The sequence below is a fragment of the Pristiophorus japonicus genome, unplaced genomic scaffold, assembly GCF_044704955.1.
Source record: "Pristiophorus japonicus isolate sPriJap1 unplaced genomic scaffold, sPriJap1.hap1 HAP1_SCAFFOLD_599, whole genome shotgun sequence".
Classification (NCBI taxonomy): Eukaryota; Metazoa; Chordata; class Chondrichthyes; family Pristiophoridae; genus Pristiophorus; species Pristiophorus japonicus.
The window spans coordinates 212,734-240,233 of NW_027254508.1; the positions used below are offsets into that span (position 1 = coordinate 212,734).

General features: G+C 50.0%; 2 protein-coding genes across 2 annotated transcripts in view; one reads left to right on the top strand and one right to left on the bottom strand.

The window, feature by feature from the left end:
• Positions 1–18,432, bottom strand: part of LOC139255398 (GMP reductase 2) — a 77,111-nt gene extending 58,679 nt beyond the window's left edge. Inside the window, exons 1-5 of the mRNA XM_070873912.1 lie at positions 18,096–18,432; positions 16,655–16,774; positions 9,965–10,048; positions 6,749–6,922; positions 1,637–1,718 (exon numbers count right to left, since the gene is read on the bottom strand). Coding sequence (XP_070730013.1) covers positions 1,637–1,718; positions 6,749–6,922; positions 9,965–10,048; positions 16,655–16,774; positions 18,096–18,182 — 547 coding nt within the window. The 5' untranslated portion in view covers positions 18,183–18,432. The remainder of the gene's footprint in view (positions 1–1,636; positions 1,719–6,748; positions 6,923–9,964; positions 10,049–16,654; positions 16,775–18,095) is intronic.
• Positions 18,433–18,835: 403 nt separating this feature from the next.
• LOC139255397 (ubiquitin-like protein NEDD8) overlaps positions 18,836–27,500 on the top strand; it is a 20,252-nt gene continuing 11,587 nt past the window's right edge. The window contains exon 1 of the mRNA XM_070873911.1: positions 18,836–18,965. Coding sequence (XP_070730012.1) covers positions 18,948–18,965 — 18 coding nt within the window. The 5' untranslated portion in view covers positions 18,836–18,947. The remainder of the gene's footprint in view (positions 18,966–27,500) is intronic.

Below are 27,500 nucleotides of genomic sequence, written 5' to 3' on the forward strand. Positions count from 1 at the left end.
AGGTGGCTGAGAGTCAGTCACTTCAATGGCGGGCCGAGCTCAGAACATCAGCACATCGCACGTGCACTAGCTGTGAGTCAGTGGGTGACACACACAGGCGCCTTCCATCATTAGTCAAATTACCACTCACTCTCCACCCTGCCCAGACAGTCCCGTGTGGAACGTATTTGCTTCATGGGCTCTCTGCTATCAAGAACTAGTTGGTTTATTAGCAAAGGTTCAACAATCACACGGCACATTACCAGTTCATCCACCAGGCTCACAACCACCTGCCCCATTGTGGATCCCCCAAACCCAACTGGCTGGGGTTTTATTGAGCCTTGTGAACATCACGTGACTGGCTAAGCCACTACCGCCTCAACAGCTCAACAAACCTGTGAGCATCCTCACAAGGAACGTACATTACATGGTACACCCCCGCCCCATCCGTACAGTCCCACACACTCCCCACCATCCCCCCGTACAGTCCCACATACTCCCCCGCCCCTCCCCCACCCCGTACAGTTCCCCACACTCCCCACCTCCCCGTACAGTACCACACTCCCCCCCCCACCCCCCGTACAGTCTCACACACTCCCCCCCCACCACCCCCCGTACAGTCCCACACACTCCCCCCCACCACCCCCCGTACAGTCCCACACACTCACCTCCCCCCCCACCCCCGTACAGTTCCACACACTCCCCCCCCCACCCCCCGTACAGTCCCACACACTCCACCCCCCCCCCACCCCCGTACAGTCCCACACACTCCCCCAGCCCTGTACAGTCCCACACACTCCCCCTCTCCCCCCCTACAGTCCCACACTCTCCCTCTCCCCCCGTACAGTCCCACACACTCCCCCTCTCCCCCCGTACAGTCCCACACACTCCCCCTCTCCCCCCCGTACAGTCCCACACTCTCCCCCTCTCCCCCCGTACAGTCCCACACACTCCCCCTCTCCCCCCCGTACAGTCCCACACACTCCCCCTCTCCCCCCCGTACAGTCCCACACTCTCCCCCTCTCCCCCCGTACAGTCCCACACACTCCCCCTCTCCCCCCCGTACAGTCCCACACTCTCCCCCTCTCCCCCCGTACAGTCCCACACACTCCCCCTCTCCCCCCCGTACAGTCCCACACACTCCCCCAGCCCTGTACAGTCCCACACACTCCCCCTCTACAGTCCCACACTCTCACCCTCTCCCCCCGTACAGTCCCACACTCTCCCTCTCCCCCCCGTACAGTCCCACACACTCCCCCTCTCCCCCCGTACAGTCCCACACACTCCCCCTCTCCCCCCCGTACAGTCCCACACTCTCCCCCTCTCCCCCCGTACAGTCCCACACACTCCCCCTCTCCCCCCGTACAGTCCCACACACTCCCCCACCCCCGTACAGTCCCACACACTTCCCCTCTCCCCCCCGTACAGTCCCACACACTCCCCCTCTCCCCCCGTAGAGTCCCACACACTCCCCCGCTCCCCCACCCCGTACATTCCCACACTCCCCCCCCACCCCCCCACCCCGTACACTCCCCCCCCACCCCCCCCACCCCGTACAGTGCCACACACTCCCCCATCCGCAGAGTTTCTCATCAGGACAGCCCCCATTCCCGCTGCACCACCCACCCCCTGGACATTCCTGCTCATTGATAATTACCTGGTCCGATCCCAACTTTGATGATGTCGGCTCCAGCCAGGATGAGTTCCTCCACCATCTCACCCGTCACCACATTTCCCGCCTGGGGAGGAGAAGCCCACGGGGAATGTTAAAACACCGGCCGGTTTGGAATGGGAGCCGGGCCCAAAACGACAAAAGAAAATAACTGCCACCGCATGTCTGAAATATTTGTGTACCCGTTTAATTCCCAGTTGGTGACGACAGAGACAAAGGGTTCGAAACTCAGTTTGTAGCGCCTCTCCGTCACCGCGGGCGGACAGCAGCTAAAGGGCGGCAAAGGGTGGCCTTCGACAGTGAACGCTGACTGCGCCCCCGGCTGGAATTGAACCGACTCTTTGGCAGAGACACCAAGAGGTAACGGTGGGGGGGGGGGGAGCTAATGCCACCCGCGTGGTGACGTCATCCAGCACGCGACAACCCCTTGGTGGCGCCTCTGTCACGATGTTTAGTTTGAACGGGCGGCCTTCCCGACAGGAGGCCGGCCGTCCAGCCTGGGATAAATGGTGGTTAAACAGCGGAACCCGGCCAGAATCGGCCAGAGGGCAAGGTTAAGTTTTATTCTTTATTTAGTTCTTCATTTTGTCTTCAGCCGTAACAGTGGGGGGAGTTTGTGTGTGTGGGGGAAGTTTGAAGAGTTTTTCTATCTCCCCTTTTTTCCAGCTAGCGTAGCGGCAGACTCCCGCTGCCAGATTCAGTCGGCCTCCTCAGCTCCCGCCCGAGGGTGAGGGTTCAACGCCACGTTTTAGCGCTGCGCTCTCATCTTTGGCCGTTAAAAACGGAATTTTTCTGTTTGAGCCTGCACCTCACGCCGGGGCCCTAAAATCAGCACTCGGGCCGCGACACCGACGCAAAAAACGGCGGGACTGACTTCCGACCCCAAAACGTTCTCCGCCCACAGACAGTCGCTTCCGTTGCAGGTGAACTGCCTTGCTTCTACTTAAATGTACTCTGATCTGGGCTCCTTTACCATGTCTGTTTCCATCTTATTGGCAGGTATTTCTGGTGAGGGATTTTAAGTAAAGGAAACTGGACAACTGGTATCAACACCAAAAAATACTCCAAGGGCAGCTACAAGGAGGACAGGGGATAGAGCAGGGGAAATAGGAGGATAGAGCAGATGAATAGGTGGCTGGAGAGATGGTGCAGGGGGGAGGGCTTTAGTTTCCTGAGGCATTCGGACCGAATCTGGGGGAGGTGGGACCTGTACAAGCCAGCGGACAGAGCCGGGGCCAATATCCTCACGGTGGGGTTTGCTAGTGCTGCTGGGGAGGGTTTAAACTAGTTTGGCGGGGGGGGATGGGAACCTGAAAATAGACTCAGTAGGGAGGGGAGTAAAGCTAGAATTAGAAAGCAAAAATAAAGAAAGTGAGTTTGAAGAGGAGAGGAAACAAACAGGAAAAAAGGGTAAAAAAAACAAACTTAAAAGGCACTTTGTCAAAATGCACGTAGCGTTTGTAATAAAATAGATGAGTTGACGGCACAAATTGAGACAAATAGGTATGATCTGATAGCCATTACAGAGACGTGGTTGCAAGATGACCAGGTCTGGGAACTAAATATTCAGGGGTACTTGACAATCCGGAAGGACAGACAGAAAGGAAAAGGAGGTGGGGTAGCTCTATTGATAAAGGATGGAATCACTGCAATAGTAAGAAACGATATTGGCTCAAATGTTCAGGGTGTTGAAACAGTTTGGGTGGAGATAAGGAACAATAAGTCACTGGTGGGCATAGTCTATAGGCCCTCTGACAGTAGCAACTCTGTTGGTTGGAGCATAAACCAGGAAATAGTGGGGGCTTGTAAAAAGGGAACAGCAATAATCATGGGTGATTTTAACCTCCATATTGATTGGACAAATCAAATTGGTCAGGGTAGCCTTGAGGAGGAGTTCATAGAGAGCGTAAGGGACGGGTTCCTTCAGCAGTATGTAACGGAACTAACCAGGGGGCAGGCTATCTTAGATCTGGTCCTGTGCAATGAGACAGGATTAATAAACAATCTCCTAGTAAAGGATCCCTTGGAATGAGTGATCATAGCATGGGTGAATTTCAAATTCAGATGGAGGGTGAGAAAGTTGGATCTCTAACCAGCGTACTAAGCTTAAATAAAGGAGACTATGAAGGTATGAGGGCAGAGTTGGGTAAAGTGGACTGGGAAAATAGATTAAAGTGTAGGACGGTTGATGAACAGTGGTATCAGTCTTTACGGTAGAGGACACGAACAATATTCCAACAGTGGACAGTCAAGGAGCTACGGGGGGGGGAGGAACTTAACACAATCACTAAGGAGGTGGTACTCAGTAAGATAATGGAACTAAAGGCAGATAAAACCCCTGGACCTGATGGCTCACATCCTAGGGTCTTAAGAGAAGTAGCGGTAGGCATTGTGGATGCAATGGTTGTAATTTACCAAAATTCCCTGGATTCTGGGGAGATTGGAAAACTGCAAATGTAACGTCCTTATTTAAAAAAGGAGGCAGACAAAAAGCAGGAAACTATAGACCAGTTAGCTAACATCTGTGGTTGGGAAAATGTTGGGGTCCATTATTAAAGAAGCAGTAGCAGGACATTTGGAAAAGCAAAATTCGGTCAGGCAGAGTCAGCATGGATTTATGAAGGGGAAGTTATGTTTGACAAATTTGCTGGAGTTCTTTGAGGATGTAACGAACAGGGTGGATAAAGGGGAACCAGTGGATGTGGTGTATTTGGATTTCCAGAAGGCATTTGACAAGGTGCCACATAAAAGGTTACTGCACAAGATAAAAGTTCACGGGGTTGGGGTAATATATTAGCATGGATAGAGGATTGGCTAACTAACAGAAAACAGAGAGTCGGGAAATGGTTCATTGTCTGGTTGGCAACCAGTAACTAGTGGGGTGCCGCAGGGATCAGTGCTGGGACCCCAACTATTTACAATCTATATTAACGACTTGGAAGAAGGGACTGAGTGTAACGTAGCCAAGTTTGCTGACGATACAAAGATGGGAGGAAAAGCAATGTGTGAGGAGGACACAAAAAATCTGCAAATGGACATAGACAGGCTAAGTGAGTGGGCAAAAATTTGGCAGATGGATTATAATGTTGGAAAGTGTGAGGTCATGCACTTTGGCAGAAAAAAATCAAAGAGCAAGTTATTATTTAAATGGAGAAAGATTGCAAAGTGCTGCAGTACAGCGGGACCTGGGGGTACTTGTGCATGAAACACAAAAGGAGAGTATGCAGGTACAGCAAGTGATCAGGAAGACCAATGGTATCTTGGCCTTTATTGCAAAGGGGATGGAATATAAAAGCAGGGAAGTCTTGCTACAGTTATACAGGGTATTGGTGAGGCCACACCTGGAATACTGCGTGCAGCTTTGGTTTCCATATTTACGAAAGAATATACTTGCTTTGGAGGCAGTTCAGAGAAGGTTCACTCGGTTGATTCCGGGGATGAGGGGGTTGACTTATGAGGCAGGTTGAGTAGGTTGGGCCTCTACTCATTGGAATTCAGCAGAATGAGAGGTGATCTTATCGAAACGTATAAGATAAGATGGATGCAGAGAGGATGTTTCCACTGATGAGGGAGACTAGAACTAGAGGGCATGATCTTAGAATAAGGGGCCACCCATTTAAAACAGAGATGAGGAGAAATTTCATCTCTCAGAGGGTTGTAAATCTGTGGAATTAGCTGTGACAGAGAACTGTGGAAGCTGGGACATTGAATATATTTAAGATAGAAATAGACAGTTTCTTAAACGATAAGGGGATAAGGGGTTATGGGGAGCGGGAGGGGAAGTGGAGCTGAGTCCATGATCAGATCAGCCATGATCGTATTAAATGGCAGAGCAGGCTCGAGGGGCCGTATGGCCTACTCCTGCTCCTATTTCTTATGTTCTTATGTACACTGTCCCATCAAACACTCCCAGGGCAGGTACAGCACGGGTTAGATATAGAGTAAAGCTCCCTCTACACTGTCCCATCAAACACTCCCAGGGCAGGTACAGCATGGGTTAGATTCAGAGTAAAGCTCCCTCTACACTGTCCCATCAAACACTCCCAGGGCAGGTACAGCACGGGTTAAATACAGGGTAAAGCTCCCTTTACACTGTCCCATCAAACACTCCCAAAGCAGGTACAGCACGGGTTAGATACAGAGTAAAGCTCCCTCTACACTGTCCCATCAAACACTCCCAGGGCAGGTACAGCACGGGTTAGATACAGAGTAAAGCTCCCTCTACACTGTCCCATCAAACACTCCCAAGGCAGGTACAGCACGGGGTTAGATACAGAGTAAAGCTCCCTCTACACTGTCCCATCAAACACTCCCAGGGCAGGTACAGCACGGGGTTAGATACAGAGTAAAGCTCCTTCTACACTGTCCCATCAAACACTCCCAGGGCAGGTACAGCACGGGGTTAGATACAGAGTAAAGCTCCCTCTACACTGTCCCATCAAACACTCCCAGGGCAGGTACAGCACGGGGTTAGATACAGAGTAAAGCTCCCTCTACACTGTCCCATCAAACACTCCCAGGGCAGGTACAGCACGGGGTTAGATACAGAGTAAAGCTCCCTCTACACTGTCCCATCAAACACTCCCAGGGCCGGTACAGCACGGGGTTAGATACAGAGTAAAGCTCCCTCTACACTGTCCTCAATAATGAGCCTTAGCCCCTACCTCAGAAAAGCATTCTCCCGCTGAACAGATTATCTGGGTCATTATCACATTGCTGTGTGTGGGAGCTTGCTGTGCGCAAATTGGCGTTTCCCACATTACAGCAGTGACTACACTCCCAAAAGTACTTCACTGGGTGTGAAGCGCTTTGAGACATCCGGTGGTTGTGAAAGGCGCTATGTGAATGCGCATCTTTCTTTTGATCGCATTGCTGTTTGTGGGATCTTGCTGTGCTTAAATTGGCTGCCGCTGTTGTAACGAAGCGTCGTCGCGGCAGTGACTGCACTTCAACAAAGGGTGCTTGATTGGTCCGGAGGTGGGAAAAGGCGTGGTGGAACTGCAAGACTGTTATTTCTTGCCGAAATCCCGTCTCCCCTCATCGAACCCCAGGTTGACGCACTGGTTACGGAGCCCGGAATCTGCGCTCCTCGCTTACCATGATGGTGTGGTCTGGGAACTTGCTCCTCACGTCTTTTAAAAACTCCACAAAGTGCTCCGAGTAACCGTTGGCGACGTCCAGGCAGATGTAACGAACCTCCGGCAGCAGCTCCAGGATCGCCGTCAGATTCTTAAAGTCGTTGGGCCCAGTGCCGGAACTCGCTGCCACGCTCTGCGGGGACATAAGAACATGAGAAATTGGAGCAGGAGTCGGCCAGTCAGCCCCTCCAGCCCGCTCCGCCATTCAGGTGCAGCAGGTAATCGGGAAGGCGAATGGGATGTTGGCCTTCATCGCGAGAGGGATGGAGTACAAAAGCAGGGAGGTCCTGCTGCAACTGTACAGGGTATTGGTGAGGCCGCACCTGGAGTACTGCATGCAGTGTTGGTCACCTTACTTAAGGAAGGATATACTGGCTTTGGAGGGGGTACAGAGACGATTCACTCGGCTGATTCCGGAGATGAGGGGGTTACCTTATGATGATAGATTGAGCAGACTGGGTCTTTACTCGTTGGGAGTTCAGAAGGATGAGGGGTGATCTTATAGAAACATTTAAAATAATGAAAGGGATAGACAAGATCGAGGCAGAGAGGTTGTTTCCACTGGTCGGGGAGACTAGAACTAGGGGGCACGGCCTCAAAATACAGGGGGAGCCAATTTAAAACCGAGTTGAGAAGGAATTTCTTCTCCCAGAGGGTTGTGAATCTGTGGAATTCTCTGCCCAAGGAAGCAGTTGAGGCTCGCTCATTGAATGTATTCAAGTCACAGATAGATAGATTTTTAACCAATAAGGGAATTAAGGGTTACGGGGAGCGGGCGGGTAAGTGGAGCTGAGTCCACGGCCAGATCAGCCATGATCTCGTTGAATGGCGGAGCAGGCTCGAGGGGCTAGATGGCCTACTCCTGTTCCTAATTCTTATGTTCTTATGTTCAACAAGATCATGGCTGATCTGGCCGTGGACTCAGCTCCACTTACCCGCCCGCTCCCCGTAACCCTTAATTCCCTTATTGGTTAAAAATCTGTCTATCTCCGCCTTAAATATATTCAATGACCCAGCCTCCACAGCTCTCTGGGGCAGAGAATTCCACAGATTTACAACCCTCTGAGAGAAGAAATTCCTCCTCATTTCCATCTCACACGGCTCCGGTTGGGGTGGAGTGTAGAATGTTTCAGTATAAGGGGTGTCGCAGTTGTGGTGAGGCGGACTGGTTGGGCTGGGTGCTCTTTACCTTTCCGTCATTGTTCATCCTTCAGGGCTGCTGACCGAGGGCCGTGCGGCTCTTTGTCGGCCGGCGCGGACACAATGGGCCGAAATGGCCTCCTTCTGCACTGTAAATTTCTATGCTGCTATGTTCAATAGCGACCCCTTATTCTGAAACTATGCCCCCTAGTTTTAGGTTCCCCCACGAGGGGAAACATCCTCTCTGCATCCACCCTCTCAAGCCGCCTCAGAATCTTATAAGTTTCGATAAGATCACCTCTCATTCTTCTAAACTCCAATGAGTATAGGCCCAACCTGCTCAACCTTTCTTCACAAGACAACCTCTTCAAATCTGGAATCAACCGAGTGAACCTTCTCTGAACAGCCTCCAATGCAAGTATATCCTTCCTTAGATAGGGAGACCAAAACTGCACGCAGTACTCCAGGTGTGGCCTCACCAATACCCTGTACAGTTGTAGCAGGACTTCTCTGCTTTTATACTCTATCCCCCTTTGCAATAAAGGCCAACATTCCATTGGCCTTCCTGATCACTTGCTGTACCTGCATACTAACTTTGTGTGTTTCGTGTACGAGGACCCCCAGGTCCCTCTGTACTGCAGCATTCTGTAGACTCTCTCCATTTCAGTAAGAATTTGCTTTTTTATTCTTCCTACCCGAGTGTCACGTTGGCTCAGTCCGTCTCCCTCTCTCTTCCCCCCCCCCCCCCCACCATTCCTCCCCGAGTCAGAAGGTCGTGGGTACGAGCCCCACTCCTGGACTCGAGCCCGTAATCGAGGGCAGACACTCTGAGGGAGCCTCCGCTGCGATGTCGGAGGTGCTGTCCTTCGGATGAGACGCGAAACCGTGGCCCCACGCCTGCTCTCCCGGTTCGGATGTTGACGATCCCACGGCCGGCGCAGGAAGGCGAGCGGGGGCCGGCGTTCCCGCCTCGGGGAAACACCCACAAACTCAGCTGAACCGGATCCGCTCATTGCCTGCGGGATCTTGCTGAGCGCTGAAATGTGTTCGCCCACACGGCGACTAAACGGTAAAAGCTGGGACGTGCTGTGGGACGTCCTGCCAACGTAACCCCCCCCCGGAAATGCTAAGGGGGCCCGAAATGGCCCCTCCCGACAAGGCCTCGGACCGCGGCGGCCACGGGACGGCGCGGAATGGCCACCGACTCCCCGTGGAGGGGGCCGCCATTTTGTAAATGGCCCTTCCCTCAGGGATGCAGCAGTGTCCGGGAAGCTTTTTGCTGTCGGTGCACTCGCTGTGAAGGTGGCGGCTCGGGCCTCCCTTAAAGGGGAGGTGGCGTCGCCACCGGCGACATGCTTTTTTTTTTTTGGCCGGCCGACAATGATGGCCCCGGGTGAGGCTGGGCCGCCAACAGGCAGCCTGGCGCTCCCCTCTTGTGGGGGGGTGGGCAAGGCCGCTGGCACGGCCAAAACCCTCCGCCGGTGGCCCAGTGGCCCGAACTAAAACGCATGTAGCATTCTCAGCGGCCCTCCCCTTTAACTGAAGGGGCGGGACATTGTGGCGCGCCAGCGCTATGACGTCATCAGCGCGGCGCTGATGTGTGACAGCGGCGGGCACGCCTCCCCTCCCCCACTTCCGCTCTGCTAGCGACGGCCAAATCGCCCCGGCCCCACGATGGAAAAGCAAACCTCCCGAAGAGCTGAATTTCGATGGATAGGCCGCCACAGCCCGATAGGCCGCCCCGTTTCGGGCGGAGGTGAATTTCTAGCCCAAAGTCTTTCTTTTGACGTATCGCCCGCACGATCTCTCTTCACCTCACCCTCACCCCCCCCCTCCCTCCCGCAATGCTGACCCACTTTTCACGTTACACCCCGTCCCATTCCCTCCTACGCTCACACTCCCGAGTCGACCTCTGCTCTTCCGCGCGCGCACGCACGCGCTCTCCGCCTGCCTGGTTCGGAACCAGGAAGTCCCCCGCCCCACCCCCCCAACGACTCTCCTCCCCCCCCCCCCCCCCCGCCCCCTCCCCACTCACCTGCAGACACTCGGGGTTACTGACGGCAAACTGCTTCCACTGCTCCACTGTGTAGTGCTTGTGGATCGCGGTGAACAGCGAGAACTGAGCGAGGAAACAAACAGCAAGGGGTCAGTCGCAACGCACTTTAAAGTTCCGAGGCGACAACTCGCACTTAAACCGCGCCTTGAACGTGGCAAAACGTCCCAAGGTGCTTCACAGGAGCGTAAGCACATAAGAAATAGGAGCAGGAGGCGGCCATTCGGCCCCTCGAGCCTGTTCCGCCATTTAATACGATCATGGCTGATCCGATCATGGACTCAGCTCCACTTCCCCGCCCGCTCCCCTTATTCCCTTATCGTTTAAGAAACTGTCTATCTCCGACTTAAATATATTCAATGACCCAGCCTCCACAGCTCTCTGGGGCAGAGAATTCCACAGATTTACAACCCTCGGAGAGAAGAAATTCCTCCTCATCTCAGTTTTAAATGGGCGGCCCCTTATTCTAAGACCATGCCCCCTAGTTCTAGTCTCCCCCATCAGTGGAAACATCCTCTCTGCATCCACCCTGTCGAGCCCCCTCATAATCTTATACGTTTCGATAAGATCACCTCTCATTCTTCTGAATTCCAATGAGTAGAGGCCCAACCTGCTCAACCTTTCCTCATAAGTCAACCCCCTCATCTCCGGAATCAACCGAGTGAACCTTCTCTAAACTGCCTCCAACACAAGTATATCCCTCCTTAAATACTTGCTTTGGAGGCAGTTCAGAGACTCAAACCAAATTTGACACCGAGCTACACAAGGAGATATTAGGATAGGTAATCAAAAGCTTGGTCAAAGAGGTAGGTTTTAAGGAGCATCTTAAAGGTAGAGAGGCGGAGAGGTTTAGGCAGGGAGTTCCAGAGCTTGGGGCCGAGGCAACAGAAGGTACGGCCAACAATGTTGGAGCGATTAAAGTCGGGGATGTTCAAGAGGGCAAAAGCGTAGAGATCTCGGAGGGTTGTCGGGCTGGAGGAGGTTACTGAGATTTTTTTTAAATTTTTTTTTTTAAATTTGTTCCTGGGATGTGGGCGTCGCTGGCCAGGCCCCCCCCCCCCCCGGCATTTATTGGCCATCCCTAACTGCCCCTGGAGAAGGTGGTGGTGAGCCGCCTTCTTGAACCGTTGCAGTCCGTGTGGTGAAGGTGCTCCCACAGTGCTGTTAGGGAGGGAGTTCCAGGATTGTGACCCAGCGACGATGAAGGAACGGCCGATATATTCCCAAGTCGGGATGGTGTGTGACTGGGAGGGGAACGTGGAGGTGGTGGTGTTCCCATGCGCCTGCTGCCCTTGTCCTTCTAGGGGGCAGAGGTCGCGGGTTTGGGAGGTGCTGCCGAAGAAGCCTTGGCGAGTTGCCGCGGTGCATCTTGTAGACGGTGCACACTGCAGCCACGGTGCGCCGGTGGTGGAGGGAGTGAGTGTTGAAGGTGGTGGGGAGCGTGTCGATCGAGCGGGGTTGCTTTGTCCTGGATGGTGTCGAGCTTCTCGAGTGTTGTTGGAGCTGCAACTCATCCAGGCAAGTGGGGAGTGTTCCATCACACTCCTGACTTGTGCCTTGTAGATGGTGGAAAGGCTTTGGGGAGTCAGGAGGTGAGACACTCGCCGCAGAATACCCAGCCTCTGACCTGCTCTTGTTGCCACAATATTTATGTGGCTGGTCCAGTTAAGTTTCTGGTCAATGGTGACCCCCAGGATGTTGATGGTGGGGGATTCGGTGATGGGAATGCCGTTGAATGTCAAGGGGCGGTGGTTAGACTCTCGCTAGTTGGAGATGGTCGTTGCCTGACACTTGTGTGGTGCGAATGTTACTTACCACTTATCAGCCCAAGCCTGAACGTTGTCCAGGTCTTGCTGCATGTGGGCATGGACTGCTCCATTATCGGAGGAGTTGCAAATGGCACTGAACACCATGCAGTCATCAGCGAGATAAGGAATGGAGGGATTTGAAAATAAGAATGAGAATTTTTAAATCGAGGCATTGAATCGAGGACTGGTGGGCGAAGGGAAGAAAGGGAAGTGGCAGAGATCGCTGAATGGATGGTCTCAATCTTATTGACAAAGCAGTCCTTGAGCTCCTCGCCCTCGACCAAGCCAACATCCCCAGCATCGAAGCACTAACCACGCTTGACCAGCTCCGCTGGGCAGGGCCACATTGTCCGCATGCTCCCGACACGAGACTCCCAAAGCAAGCGCTCTACTCGGAACTCCTTCACCGCAAGCGAGCCCCAGGTGGGCAGAGGAAACGTTACAAGGGACCACCCTCAAAGCCTCCCTGATAAAGTGCAACATCCCCACCGACACCTGGGAGTCCCTGGGCCCAAAGACCAGTCCCGCCCCTAAGTGGAGGAAGTGTATCTGGGAGGGCGCTGAGCACCTCGAGTCTCGTCGCCGAGAGCGTGCAGAAAGCAAGCGCAGGCAGCGGAAGGAGCGTGCGGCAAACCAGTCCCACCCTCCCTTTCCCTCAACCACTGTCTGTCCCACCTGTGACAGGGACTGTGGTTCCTGTATTGGGCTGTTCAGTCACCTAAGGACTCATTTTTAGAGTGGAAGCAAGTCTTCCTCGATTCCGAGGGACTGCCTATGATGATGATGAGGAGGAGGAGGCAGGGGAGGAGGGGTTTCAGAAGATGGTTTACAATGGAGACTGGAGTTTATGTTGCTTGCAGCATAGGCAGTCATCTTCTGTGTCGATAGTTATATTTAAAAGGGAGTTAGATATGACCCTTGCGGCTAAAGGGATCAAGGGTTATGGAGAGAAAGCAGGAATGGGGTACTGAGGGAATGATCAGCCATTTGTGTTCAGTTTTGGTCTCCTAACTTGAGGAAGGACATTCTTGCTATTGAGGGAGTGCAGCGAAGGTTCACCAGACTGATTCCCGGGATGGCGGGACTGACATATCAAGAAAGACTGGATCAACTGGGCTTGTATTCACTGGAGTTCAGAAGAATGAGAGGGGATCTCATAGAAACGTTTAAAATTCTGACGGGTTTAGACAGGTTAGATGCAGGAAGAACGTTCCCGATGTTGGGGAAGTCCAGAACCAGGGGGTCACAGTCTATGGATAAGGGGTAAGCCATTTAGGACCGAGATGAGGAGAAACTTCTTCACCCAGAGAGTGGTGAACCTGTGGAATTATCTACCACAGAAAGTTGTTGAGGCCAATTCACGAAATATATTCAAAAAGGAGTTAGATGTAGTCCTTACTACTGGGGGGATCAAGGGGTATGGCGAGAAAGCAGGAATGGGGTACTGAAGTTGCATGTTCATCCATGAACTCATTGAATGGTGGTGCAGGCTCGAAGGGCCGAATGGCCTACTCCTGCACCTATTTTCTATGTTTCTATGTGTCTTTTCCTATTTGTACAAGAAAGGTTTCCGTTACTTTTTAATGTGGAATATTTTGGAATGATTCTTCTAATTTGCAGTAGTCTTCATCTACAACAACAACTTGTATTTATATAGCGCCTGTAACGAAGTGAACCCTCCCAAGGCGCTTCACAGATGTATCATGAGATAAAGATTTGACACCGAGTTGCATAAGTAGAGATTTGCGCAGGTGAAGAGGTAGGTTTTAAGGAGCGTCTTGAAGGAGGAAAGAGATGCAGAGAGGCGGAGAGGTTTAGGGAGGGAGTTCCAGAGCTTGGGGCCCAGGCAACAGAAGGCACGGCCACCGATGGTGGAGTGATTATAATCAGGTATGCTCAAGAAGGCAGAATTAGAGGAGTGCAGACATCTCGAGGGGTTGTGGGGCTGGAGGAGATTACAGAGATAGGGAGGGGGCGAGGGCCATGGAGGGATTTGTAAACAAGGATGAGAATTGTGAAATCGAGGCATTGCTTAACCGGGAGCCAATGTAGGTCAGCGAGCACAGGGGGTGATGGGTGAGCGGGACTCGGTGCGAGTTAGGACATGGGGCAGTGAGCACAGGGGGTGATGGGTGAGCGGGACTTGGTGCGAGTTAGGACACGGGGCAGTGAGCACAGGGGGTGATGGGTGAGCGGGACTTGGTGCAAGTTAGGACACGAGGCAGTGAGCACAGTGGGTGATGGGTGAGCGGGACTGGGTGCGAGTTAGGACACGGGGGCAGTGAGCACAGGGGGTGATGGGTGAGCGGGACTCGGTGCGAGTTAGGACACGGGGCAGTGAGCACAGGGGGTGATAGGTGAGCGGGACTCGGTGCGAGTTAGGACACGGGGCAGTGAGCACAGGGGGTGATGGGTGAGCGGGACTTGGTGCGAGTTAGGACACGGACAGCCGAGTTTTGGATCACCTCTAGTTTACGTAGGGTAAAACGTGGGAGGCCAGCCAGGAGTGGGTTGGAATAGTCGAGAGGTAACAAAGGCATGGGTGAGGGCTTCAGCAGCAGATGAGCTGAGGCAGGGACAGAGATGGGCGATGTTACGGAGGTGGACATAGGTGGTCTTAGTTATGCTGTGGATATGTGACACCAAGGTTGCAAACAGTCTGGTTCAGCCTCAGGAGTTGGGGCGAGGGATGGAGTCAGTGGCCAGGGAACGGAGTTTGTGGCGAGGACCGAAAATAATGGCTTCTGTCTTCCCGATATTCAGTTGGAGAAAATTACAGTTGGTACTGAGCCCCAATGATTTGGGGACGAGAGGGAAAATAATAAACAGAGAGGGTTCCCTCTCCTGATCACTATCAAATGACGTCTGCTGTCATCTGAAAGGCATAAAATTCTCAGAGGGCTTGACGGGGTAGATACTGAGATGCTGTTTCCTCCCGGGGCTGGGGAGTCTAGAACTAGGGGGCACAGTCTCAGGATAAGGGGTCGGCCATTTAGGACTGAGATGAGGAGAAACTTCTTCACTCAGAGGGGGGTGAATCTTTGAAATTCTCTACAGTCAAGTAGCCCAGCGGCACTCACGAAAAGAAGCATAAGAAATAGGAGCAGGAATAGGCCATTCGGTTCCTCGATTCATTCAATGAGATCGTGGCTGATCTTCTACCTCAACTCCACTTTCTCACCCTATCACAATATCCTTTGATTCCCTTCGTATCCAAAAATCTCCGTCTTGAATACACTCAAAGGCTGAGCCTCCACAGCCCTCTGGGGCAGAGAATTTCAAAGATTCACCACCCTCTGAGTGAAGAAGTTTCTCCTCATCTCGGTCCTAAATGGCCGACCCCTTATCCTGAGACTGTGTGACCCCTGGTTCTAGACTCCCCAGCCCAGGGGGGAAACAGCATCTCAGTATCTACCCCCGTCAAGCCCTCTGAGAATTTTATGCCTTTCAAATGAGATCACCTCTCGTTCTTCTAAACTCCAGAGAGTATAGGCCCATCCTACACAATCTCTGCTCCAAGGACAACCCTCTCATCCTTGGCTCTCACGTGAAAAACACACAATCGGGTCAGGTTCAAAATCATGAATGGTTTTAATAGTGTAAGGAGAAACTGTTAGGTAGGACACAGATTTAAGGTGACTGGCAAAAGAAGTAGAGGCGACATGAGAATTTTCTTTTGCGAGTTGTTGTGATTTGGAACGCGCTGCCTGAAAGGGCAGTGGAAGCAGTCATGGGAACGTTCAAAAGAGAATTGGATAAATACTTGAAGGGAAAATTGAAACGTGTAAGATGCTGAGTGGGCTTGACAGGGTGGATGCAGAGAGGATGTTTCCCCTCGTGGGGGAATCTAGAACTAGGGGGGCATAGTTTCAGAATAAGGGGCCGCTCATTTAAAACGGAGTTTAGAAGGATGAGAGGGGATCTCATAGAAACATATAAGATTCTGACGGGACTGGACAGGTTAGATGCGGGAAGAATGTTCCCGATGTTGGGGAAGTCCCAGAACCAGGGGACACAGTCTAAGGATAAGGGGTAAGCCATTTAGGATCGAGATGAGGAGAAACTTCTTCACTCAGACTTGTTAACCTGTGGAATTCCCTACCACAGAGAGTTGTTGATGCCAGTTCATTGGATATATTCAAGGGGGAGTTAGATATGGCCCTTACGGCTAAAGGGATCAAGGGGTATGGAGAGAAAGCAGGAAAGGGGTACTGAGGTGAATGATCAGCCATGATCTTCTTGAATGGTGGTGCAGGCTCGAAGGGCCGAATGGCCTACTCCTGCACCTATTTTCTATGTTTCTATGAGGAGCAATTTCTTCTCTGGTGAATCTTTGGAATTCTCTGCCCCAGAGAGCTGTGGAGGTTGGGTCATTGAATATATTTAAGGTGGAGATAGATTTTTGAGCGATAAGGAGTCAAGGGTTATGGGGAGTGGGCAGGGAAGTGGAGCTGAGTCCATGATCAGATCAGCCATGATCTGATTGAATGGCAGAGCAGGCTCAAGGGGCCAAATGGCCTACTCCTGCTCCTACATAAGAACATAAGAAATAGGAGCAGGATTAGGCCATTTGGCCCCTCGAACCTGCTCCGCCATTCAATAAGATCATGGACTCAGTTCCACTTCCCTGCCTGCTCCCTATAACCCTTTACTCCTTTTCTTATGTTCTTAAAAAATGCGTGGGGCTTTGGGGAAACGGAAGGGGACTGGGATTAATTGGACAGCTCTTTCAAAGAGTCGGCACAGGGTCGATGGCCAGAATGTCCTTCTCCTGTGCTGTATCATTCTAGGATTCTGCAAGATGCTTGTGAGCAGAACCCCAGTAGGTGGAGGGGGAATGGGACGCAGATGTACACACACCCACCTTGCTGAGCGCTTTTGCCATTTCAAACGTTCCCACCGTGTCCATGTTGGCAGCGATGATGGGAATGCCGGTGTACGACTGCTTGGAGTTCCGGAACGTGAAGGATCGCATCAGCTCCACCTGAGGACAAGAGAACACAACTCTGGTTAATCGACAAAACAATCAAAACATTTGCCGATTTGAAATCAGTAAAACCTTCACATTGGCACTGTTGTGAATACACAGTGGGTTCGTCTGTCTGCTCCTCCATGACTGTAATGTATTTGCTTCGTGGGTTCTTTGCTTAAGAATTCATAGCGACACGTTGCTCTTAAGAACTAGTGGGTTTATTAGCAAAGGGTTTAACAATCACACTACACATTACCAGTTCATCCACCAGGCTCACGACCGCATGCCTCATCGTGGCTCCCCCGAACCCAATTGGCTGGGGTTTTATTGAGTCTTGTGAACATCACATGACTGGCTAAGCGACTCCCAACTCAACAGCTCCCAGCAAATAAATGTGAGGTATTACATTTTGGTAGGCAGAATAGGGAGGTCACTTATTACTTGGAGGGTGCGAGTCTAGGTGGTGTAGAGGAACAAAGGTAGAATAAATACACAAATTGCTAAGGCAGGTTAGCAAACCAAGCAGTAGGGTTTATTTCTAGAGGTATAGAATTGAAAAATAGGGGAGTTATGCTAAACCTGTATCGAACCTTGGTTAGACCACACTTGGGAGCACTGCGTACAGTTCTGGTCGCCATAGTGTAAAAAGGGTATAGAGGCACTGGAGAGGGTGCAGGGAAGATTTACAAGGATGATCCCAGAAATGCGAGGGTATACCTATCAGAAAAGGACGAACAGGATGGGTCTCTTTACTTTTGAAAAAAGGCTGAGGGGGTGACTTAATAGAGGTCATTAAAATAATGAAAAGTTTTGATAAGAGTGGATACAGAATGTTTCCACTTGTGGGGAAGAGCATAACTAGAGGCCATCAATATAAGATGGTCACCAAGAAATCCAATGGGGAATTCAGAAGAAACCTCTTTACCCGGAGTGTGGTGAGAATGTGGAACTCGCTGCCACAGGGAGGGGTTGAGGCGAATAGTATCGATGCATCTCAGGGGAGGCCGGACAAGCGCACGGGGGAGAAGGGAATAGAGGGTTACGCGGATAGGTTTAGATGAGGAAAGGCGGGAGGAGGCTCGAGTGGAGCATAAACGGCCGGTGCGGACTGGTTGGGCCAAATGGCCTGTTTCTGTGCCGCATCTTTCCGACGTTAACGGGGCAGAATCGTGGCGGAAACCTGAGGAGCTCTGGGTGGCGGGGCTGCCTGGCTGGGTCCGAGCGTCCATTTTATGCCGAGATAGGGCACTCGTGGCGGTGGAACAGAGCGGTAATCTGCATCGTCGCTGCCCCGCCCCCCCGTCCATTTTTGGGGGGGGGGGGCAAAATATACCTCGCTGCGGCTTTTCAGCGTGCTGCGTTTGGGCCGCAGCAAGACGTCCTTGAAGTCGAGCTTCACGTCGTTGTCTATTCGGGGCATCTTTCTCCCTCAACCTCTGCCCCTTTTGGTGGGGGTGATTGCTGGCTCCTCCTCTTGTGCTTCTTTTGGCTTCGGGGGGGCGGGGCCAAAGGGGCTGGCGGGAGTGCCGCCACGTGACCCGCCGCCGCGTGCTTCTGCTGCCTCGCGCCCCGACCGTCGGGCAGTCACGTGGGCTGGTCTCTCGCGTGCGGCGGGTCCCGCGCGCGCTCCGGCCGTTCCTGCACAAAATGGGCGCGGGGTGGGGCAAAAGGCGCACTGCGCATGCGTCGGCCGGGCCGGCTTCAAACCACCTCTCTCCGACCTCCCCCAGGGGGGGGGGGGTGGGGGCGTTCTTCTTGCCGCGGCGCCCACCGGGAGTTGTAGTTCGCCCGCTGCCGCCCCGCAGCCACCCCGACGGCAGCCGGGACTACAACTCCCGCAAGGCACTGCGCGCAGCCTAGACCTGCCCCCCCAACCGTCGGCGGTGACCAAAAATGGAACTGGCTGACAAAAGAAAAAAACATATTATTTAAAAGTGGAACCTTTTTATTTTGAGGGAAAGGGGGACGAATGACGGATCTTCACTGTTTTCTGTTTATTTTTTAAAAAAAACACAGATTCACGAGGGGGTGGGGCGTATTCTGATTGGCCGGACCGGGGGGTCAGAGCAGGGCCCAAGCTGCGCGGCGATTGGCTGCGGCCGCGGCGGCGCGACCCCGGATGTTAACATGAACCGGGGCTGACGGCCGGGAGCTGCCAGAGGAGCCGCAGAGACAGAGCGACAGCATGCTGATCAAAGTGAAGGTGAGTCCCAGGCCTGGGGCCCGGGGGGAGGGGGCACTGTACTGCACTGCCCCGCCCCGCCCCGCCCCCCCCAAATCAGCCCCGCATATAGATATATATATCAACCCCCCCCCCCCCCATACATACATACATACATACACACACACACACACACACACACACACATCACCCCCCCCCCCCCATATAGATCAACTCCCCCAATATATATATAATATATACACACATACATCAGTCCCGCATATAGATATATACTTCAACCCTCCCCCCCCCATATACATATATATACACACATATACACATACATCACCCCCCCCATATAGATCAACTCCCCCAATATATATATAATATATACACACACACATCAGTCCCGCATATAGATATATACATCAACCCTCCCCCCCCCATATACATATATATACACACATACACATACATCGCCCCCCCCATATAGATCAACTCCCCCAATATATATATAATATATACACACATCAGCCCCGCATATAGATATATACATCAAACCCCCCCCCCATATACATATATATACACACACATACACATACATCACCCCCCCCCATATAGATCAACTCCCCCAATATATATATAATATATACACACATACATCAGCCCCGCATATAGATATATACATCAACCCCCCCCATATACATATATATACACACATACACATACATCACCCCCCCCATATATATATAATATATACACACATACACATACATCACCCCCCCCCATATATATATATAATATATACACACATACACATACATCACCCCCCATATATATAATATATACACACACACACACATACATCACCCCCCCCATATAGATATATATAAATACATCAACCCCCCCTCCAATATAGATAAATATATATATACACACACACATCACCCCCCTATATAGATATGTATATATACACATCACCCCCCCCCCCCCATTATAGATATATATATATATACACACACACACACACACACACACACACACACACACACACACACACACACACACCTATATAGATATATATATATATATATACACACATCAAACCCCCCCATATATATATATACACACACACATCACCCTCTATATAGATATATATATTTATATATATATATATATACATATGCACACATCAAACCCCCCCCCCCCCAATATAGATATATATATATATACACACACACACACACACACACACACACACACACACACACACTCCCCTATATAGATATATATATACACACATCAAACCCCCCCATATATATATACACACACATCACCCCCTATATAGATATATATATTTATATATATATATAGATATGCACACATCAAACCCCCCCCCCCAATATAGATATATATATATACACACACACACACACACACACACACACACACACGCGCGCGCTCATATATATTTCACCCCCCTCTGTGTATATACATCTCCCATATATATATATATATCTTGCCCTCATATACATCAAATATATATACACATCACCCCCATATACATACATCATCCCCCATATACATGCGTGTGTGTATAATATATATATGTATATCACCCCCATATACGCATGTAAAACATCACTGCCCCATATACACATATGTATATATACATCACCCCCATATACATATATACACATGTATACATTGCCCCCATGTGTGTATATGTGTATATATATATAAATGTATACATTACCCCCATATATATAACACATGTATACCTTGCCCCCTATATATCATTGCACCACATATGCTTACATAAATACATCACCCCTATATATCACACACACATCACCTCCCATATACATACACATGTATACATCACCATATACATGTGTGTGTATATATATATATAATATACACACACATACATCCCCCCATATATATATATATATATATATACACACACACACATCACCCCCCCCCCCATATACATATATATACCCACCAGTGTGCCCCCCCATATACATGTGTATATATAGGGGTCGCACACACTATATATATATCACCCCATATACATACACACACACACACACACACACACCCAATATACGTATATATGCACACACATCACTCCACATATACATATATATATACACATTGCCCCCCACATACACAGCACATCCATATATAAAAAAATCTCTATCTCCCCCCCCATGTGCATCAACCCCTCCCAGATACACATCGACTCCCCCACCCCCCACTTCCCCTCAGATACAAATCATCATAGGCGGTCCCTGGAACGAGGATGACTTGCTTCCACACGAGGTCACAGATGTTTCAATGAAGGACACGATGTTCCAGTCCTGAACTCCAATGAAGCGGGTGGATGCCTGCGCGTGGATTTTTTTTAACGTGGGGTGACTGTTGCACACCAGCCACCACACGGGGCTTGACAGAGCGAGGTCTTGGTCCAGTGGCAAGGGTTAACCAAGACGACTGGAGACCAGCTCTGCTGCACGGACCGAGTGCGCCCACATATCGCAGTGTGGGCTGGGCCCGTGCTGCCCCTGGGCCCTCGCCTCTTCACCGGTCCGTGCCCTCATTTGCTGCACCTCAGCCCCGGTCTCCCTCCGTCCCCCGCCTCTCTGCTGCGCCCCAGCCCCTCGCCGCCCCTCCGTCCTTTCCCCGTAGCCCAGCAATTTTTTTCTAGCAGATACTTATCTGACTCCCTTTTGGAAAGCCACGCTTGAGTCTTCCTGCACCATCCTTTCAGGCCGCGCATTCCAGATCTTAACCACTCGCTGCGTAAAAAAACGTTTTTCCTCACGTCGCCTTCGGTTCTTCTGCAAATTGCCTTAATTATGTCTCTCGACCCTTCTGCCAATGGGGAACAGTCTCTCTCTCTACTCTGTCTAGCCCCTTATTATTTTGAATACCTCTAGCTTATAATGTTGCGAAGAATAGCAGTAAGCCTGAAGATAGGGAGAGTATTAGAAACTAGCAAAGGACGACCAAAAAATTGATTTAAAAAAAAGAGAAAAAATAGACTGAGAAAACTAGCAAGAAATATAAGAACAGATTGCAAGAGCTTCTACAAGTATGTAAAAAGGAAAAGAGTAGCAAAAGTAAATATTGGTCCCTTAGAGGCTGAGGCAGGAGAAATTATTATGGGGAATAAGGAAATGGCAGAAACGTTAAACAAATATTTTGTATCCGTCTTCGCAGTAGAACACGCAAAAAGCATACCTAAAATGGTGGGGAACCAAGGGTCTAATGAGGGTGAGGAGCTTAATGTAATTAATATAAGCAGAGAAAAAGTACTTGAGAAACTAATGGGACTAAAAGCTGACAAATCCCCTGGGCCTGACGGCCTACATCCTAGAGTTCTAAAAGAGGTGGCTGCAGAGATAGTGGATGCATTGGTTTTGATCTTTCAAAATTCCCGAGATTCTAGAACGGTCCCAGCCAATTGGAAGGTAGCAAATGTAATACCGCTATTCAAGAAAGGAGGGAAAAGAGAAAACAGAGAACGACAGGCCTGTTGGCCTGATATCAGTCGTCGGGAAAATGCTGGAATCCATTGTTAAGGAAGTGGTAACAGGGCACGTAGAAAATCATAACATGATTAGGCAGAGCCAACATGGTTTTATGAAAGGGAAATCGTGTTTGACAAATTTATTACAGTATTTTGAGGATGTAACTGACAGGGTAGATAAAGGGGAACCAGTGGATATAGTATATTTGGATTTCCAAAAGGCATTCGCTAAGATGCCACATAAAAGGTTATTACACAAGACAAAGGCTCATGGGATTGGAGGTAATGTATTTGCATGGATAGAGGATTGGTTAACGGACAGAAAACGGACAGAGAGTAGGGATAAATGGATCATTTTCAGGTTGACCGGCTGTAACTAGTTGGGTGCCGCAAGGATCAGTGCTGGGGCCTCAGCTATTTACAATCTACATTAATGACCTAGATGAAGGGACTGAGTGTAATATATCCAAGTTTGCTGACGACACAAAGCTAGGTGGGATAAGCTGTGAGGAGGACATAAAGAGCCTGCAAGTGGATATAGATAGACTGAGTGAGTGGGCAGTAAGGTGGCAGATGGCGTTTAATGAAGGGAAATGTGAGGTTATTCAGTTTGGTAGGAAGAATAGAAAAACAGAATATCTTTTAAATGTTATTGAGCAGAGAATTTTGTTGTCCTCGCACAGGCCGCACACACAGTTAGTATGCAGGTACAGCAAGCAACTAGGAAGGCCAACAGGCTGAGGAAGGATATACTTGCCTTACTGTACAACGAAGGTTCACTAGATTGATTCCTGGGACGAGAGGGACTGTCCTATGAGGAGAGATTGTGTAGAATGGGCCTGTACTCTCTGGAGTTTAGAAGAATGAGAGGTGATCTCATTGAAACATACAAGATTCTGAAGGGGATTGACAGGGTAAATGCTGAGAGGTTGTTTCCCCCGAGCTGGAGTGTCTAGAACCAGGGGGCACAGTCCCAGGATAAGGGTCGGCCATTTAAGTCAGAGATGAGGAGGAATATCTTCACTCAAAGGGTTGTGAATCTTTGGAATTCACCACCCCAAAGGGCTGTGGATGCTGAATCGTTGAATATATTCAAGGCTGCGATGGAGAGATTTTTAGACTCTGGGAGAATCGAGGGATTTGAAGATTGGCTGGGCGTGGAGTTGAGGTTGAAAATCAGCCATGAACTCTCTACCACAGTGGTTGAAGCTAATAGTATCGATGCATTTAAGGGGAGGCTGGACAAGCGTATGAGGGAGAAGGGAATAGAGGGTCATGCTGATAGATTTAGATGAGGAAAGACGGGAGGAGGCTCGAGTGGAGCATAAACGCCGGCATGGGCTGGTTGGGCCCAATGGCCTGTTTCTGTGCTGTATATCCTGTGATCTTATTGAATGGCTGAGCAACTCGAGGAGCCAAATGGCCTACCCCTGCTCTTAAGTTAGAACAAAACTTAAGAATTAACACTTGGGAGTCTGGTATAATTCTGGTAAACCTACGCTGCACTCCCTCCAAGACCAATATATCCTTCCTACAGTGCTCGCAGTGCTCCAGGTGTGGTCTAACCTGTGCTTTGTATATCCACAGCCTGGGTAGCTGTGACACAGGCTGCCAGAGATCGGATTCGGGCTGGCTGACACCTATGCCCCTTGCATTCTGTGGGGCTGTGATAGACAAGTCCTGTGTGTGTATCTCCTTCTCTGTCCGTGAGCGAGTGAGGTCGTACTCTGTATACAACAGACACCCGCTGCACCCGTTCTATGCTAGAGATAGTTCTCGGGATGCTGAACTCTCTGGATCAGTTCCTATGGACTGGAGGGTAGCTAATGTAACCCCACTTTTTTAAAAAAAGGAGGGAGAGAGAAAACAAGGAATTATAGACAGGTCAGCCTGACATCGGTGGTGGGGAAAATATTGGAGTCAATTATTAAAGATGTAATAGCAGCGCATTTGCAAAGCAGTGACAGGATCGGTCCAAGTTAGCATGGATTTATGAAAGGGAAATCATGCTTGACAAATCTTCTAGAATTTTTGAGGATGTAACTAGTAGAGTGGACAAGGGAGAGCCAGTGGATGTGGTGTATTTAGACTTTCAAAGGGCTTTTGACAAGGTCCCATGTAAGAGATTAGTGTGCAAAATTAAAACACATGGTATTAGGGGTAATGTATTGATGTGGATAGAGAACTGGTTGGCAGACAGGAAGCAGAGAGTATGAATAAACGGCTCCTTTTCAGAATGGCAGGCAGTGACTAGTGGAGTGCTGCAGGGCTCAGTGCTGGGACCCCAGCTATTTACAATATACATTAATGATTTAGATGAAGGAATTGAATGTAATATCTCCAAGTTTGCAGATGACACTAAGCTGGGTGGCGGTGTGAGCTGTGAGGAGGATGCTAAGAGACTGCAGGGTGACTTGGACAGGTTAGGTGAGTGGGCAAATACATGGCAGATGTGGTATAATGTGGATAAATGTGAGGTTATCCACTTTGGTAAAAGCAGGAAGGCAGAATATTATCTGAATGGTGACAGATTAGTAAAAGGGGAGGTGCAACGAGACCTGGGTGTCATGCTACATCAGCCATTGAAAGTTGGCATACAGCAGGCAGTGAAGAAGGCAAATGGTATGTTGGTCTTCATAGCGGGAGGATTTGAGTATAGGTGCAGGGAGGTCTTACTGCAGTTGTACAGGGCCTTAGTGAGGCCTCACCTGGAATATTGTGTGCAGTTTTGGTCTCCTAATCTGAGGAAGGACATTCTTGCTATTGAGTGAGTGCAGTGAAGGTTCACCAGACTGATTCCCGGGATGACAGGACTGACAATGGGGAACAAAGAAATGGCAGACCAATTGAACAAATACTTTGGTTCTGTCTTCACAAAGGAAGACACAAATAACCTTCCGGAAATACTAGGGGACAGTGGGTCGAGTGAGAAGGAGGAACTGAGGGATATCCTTATTAGGCGGGAAATTGTGTTGGGGAAATTGATGGGATTGAAGACTGATAAATCCCCGAGGCCTGATAGTCAGCATCCCAGAGTACTTAAGGAACTGGCCCTAGAAATAGTGGATGCATTGGTGATCATTTTCCAACAGTCTATCGACTCTGGATCAGTTCTTATGGACTGGAGGGTAGCTAATGTAACACCACTTTTTTAAAAAAGGAGGGAGAGAGAAAACGGATAATTATAGACCGGTTAGCCTGACCTCAGTAGTGGGGAAAATGTTGGAATCAATCATTAAGGATGAAATAGCAGTGCATTTGGAAAGCAGTGACAGGATCGGTCCAAGTCAGCATGGATTTATGAAAGGGAAATCATGCTTGACGAATGTTCTGGAATTTTTTGGGGATGTAACTAGTAGAGTGGACAAGGGAGAACCAGTGGATGTGGTGTATTTGAACTTTCAAAAGGTTTTTGACAAGGTCCCGCACAAGAGATTGGTGTGCAAAGTCAAAGCACATGGTAATGGGGGTAATGTACTGATGTGGATAGAGAACTGGTTGGCAGACAGGAAGCAGAGAGTCGGGATAAACGGGTCCTTTTCAGAATGACAGGCAGTGACTAGTAGGTTGCCGCAGGGCTCAGTGATGGGACCCCAGCTCTTTACAATATACATTAACGATTTGGATGAAGGAATTGAGTGTAATATCTCCAAGTTTGCAGATGACACTAAACTGGGTGGCGGTGTGGTATTGTGAGGGGGGGCGCTAAGAGGCTGCAGGGTGACTTGGACAGGTTAGGTGAGTGGGCAAATGCATGGCAGATGCAGTATAATGTGGATAAATGTGAGGTTATCCATTTTGGGGGCAAAAACACGAAGGCAGAATATTATCTGAATGGCGGCAGATTAGGAAAAGGGGAGGTGCAACGAGACCTGTGTGTCATGGTACATCAGTCATTGAAAGTTGGCATGCAGGTACAGCAGGCGGTGATGAAGGCAAATGGTATGTTGGCCTTCATAGCGAGGGGATTTGAGTATAGGAGCAGGGAGGTCTTACTGCAGTTGTACAGGGCCTTGGTGAGACCTCACCTGGAATATTGTGTTCAGTTTTGGTCTCCTAATCTGAGGAAGGACGTTCTTGCTATTGAGGGAGTGCAGCGAAGGTTCACCAGATTGATTCCAGGGATGGCAGGACTTTCATATGAGGAGAGACTGGATCAACTGGGCCTTTATTCACTGGAGTTTAGAAGGATGAGAGGGGATCCCATAGAAACATTTAAGATTCTGACGGGACTGGACAGGTTAGATGTGGGAAGAATGTTCCCGATGTTGGGGAGGTCCAGAACCAGGGGTCATAGTCTTAGGATAAGGGGTAAGCCATTTAGGACTGAGATGAGTAGAAACTTCTTCACCCAGAGAGTTGTTAACCTGTGGAATTCCCTGCCGCAGAGAGTTGTTGATGCCAGTCCATTGGATAAATTCAAGAGGGAGTTAGATATGGCCCTTATGGCTAAAGGGATCAAGTGGTATGGAGAGAAAGCAGGAAAGGGGTACTGAGGTGAATGATCAGCCATGATCTAATTGAATGGTGGTGCAGGCTCAAAGGGCCAAATGGCCTACTCCTGCACCTATTTTCTATGTTTCTATGACATATGAAGAAAGACTGGATCGACTAGGCTTGTATTCAATGGAATTTAGAAGAATGAGAGGGGATCTTGGACAGGTTAGATGCAGGAAGAATGTTCCTGATGTTGGGGAAGTCCAGAACCAGGGGACACAGTCTAAGGATAAGGGGTAAGCCATTTAGGACAGAGATGAGGAGAAACAACTTCTTCACTCAGAGTTGTGAACCTGTGGAATTCTCTTCCACAGAAAGTTGTTGAGGCCAGTTCGTTAGATATATTCAAAAGGGAGTTAGATGTGGCCCTCACGGCTAAAGGGATCAAGGGGTATGGCGAGAAAGCAGGACTGAAATGCATGATCAGCCATGATCATGTTGAATGGTGGTGCAGGCTCGAAGGGCCGAATGGCCTACTCCTGCACCTATTTTCTATTAGAATTAGGAGCAGGAGTCGGCCATTTGGCCCCTCGAGCCTGCTC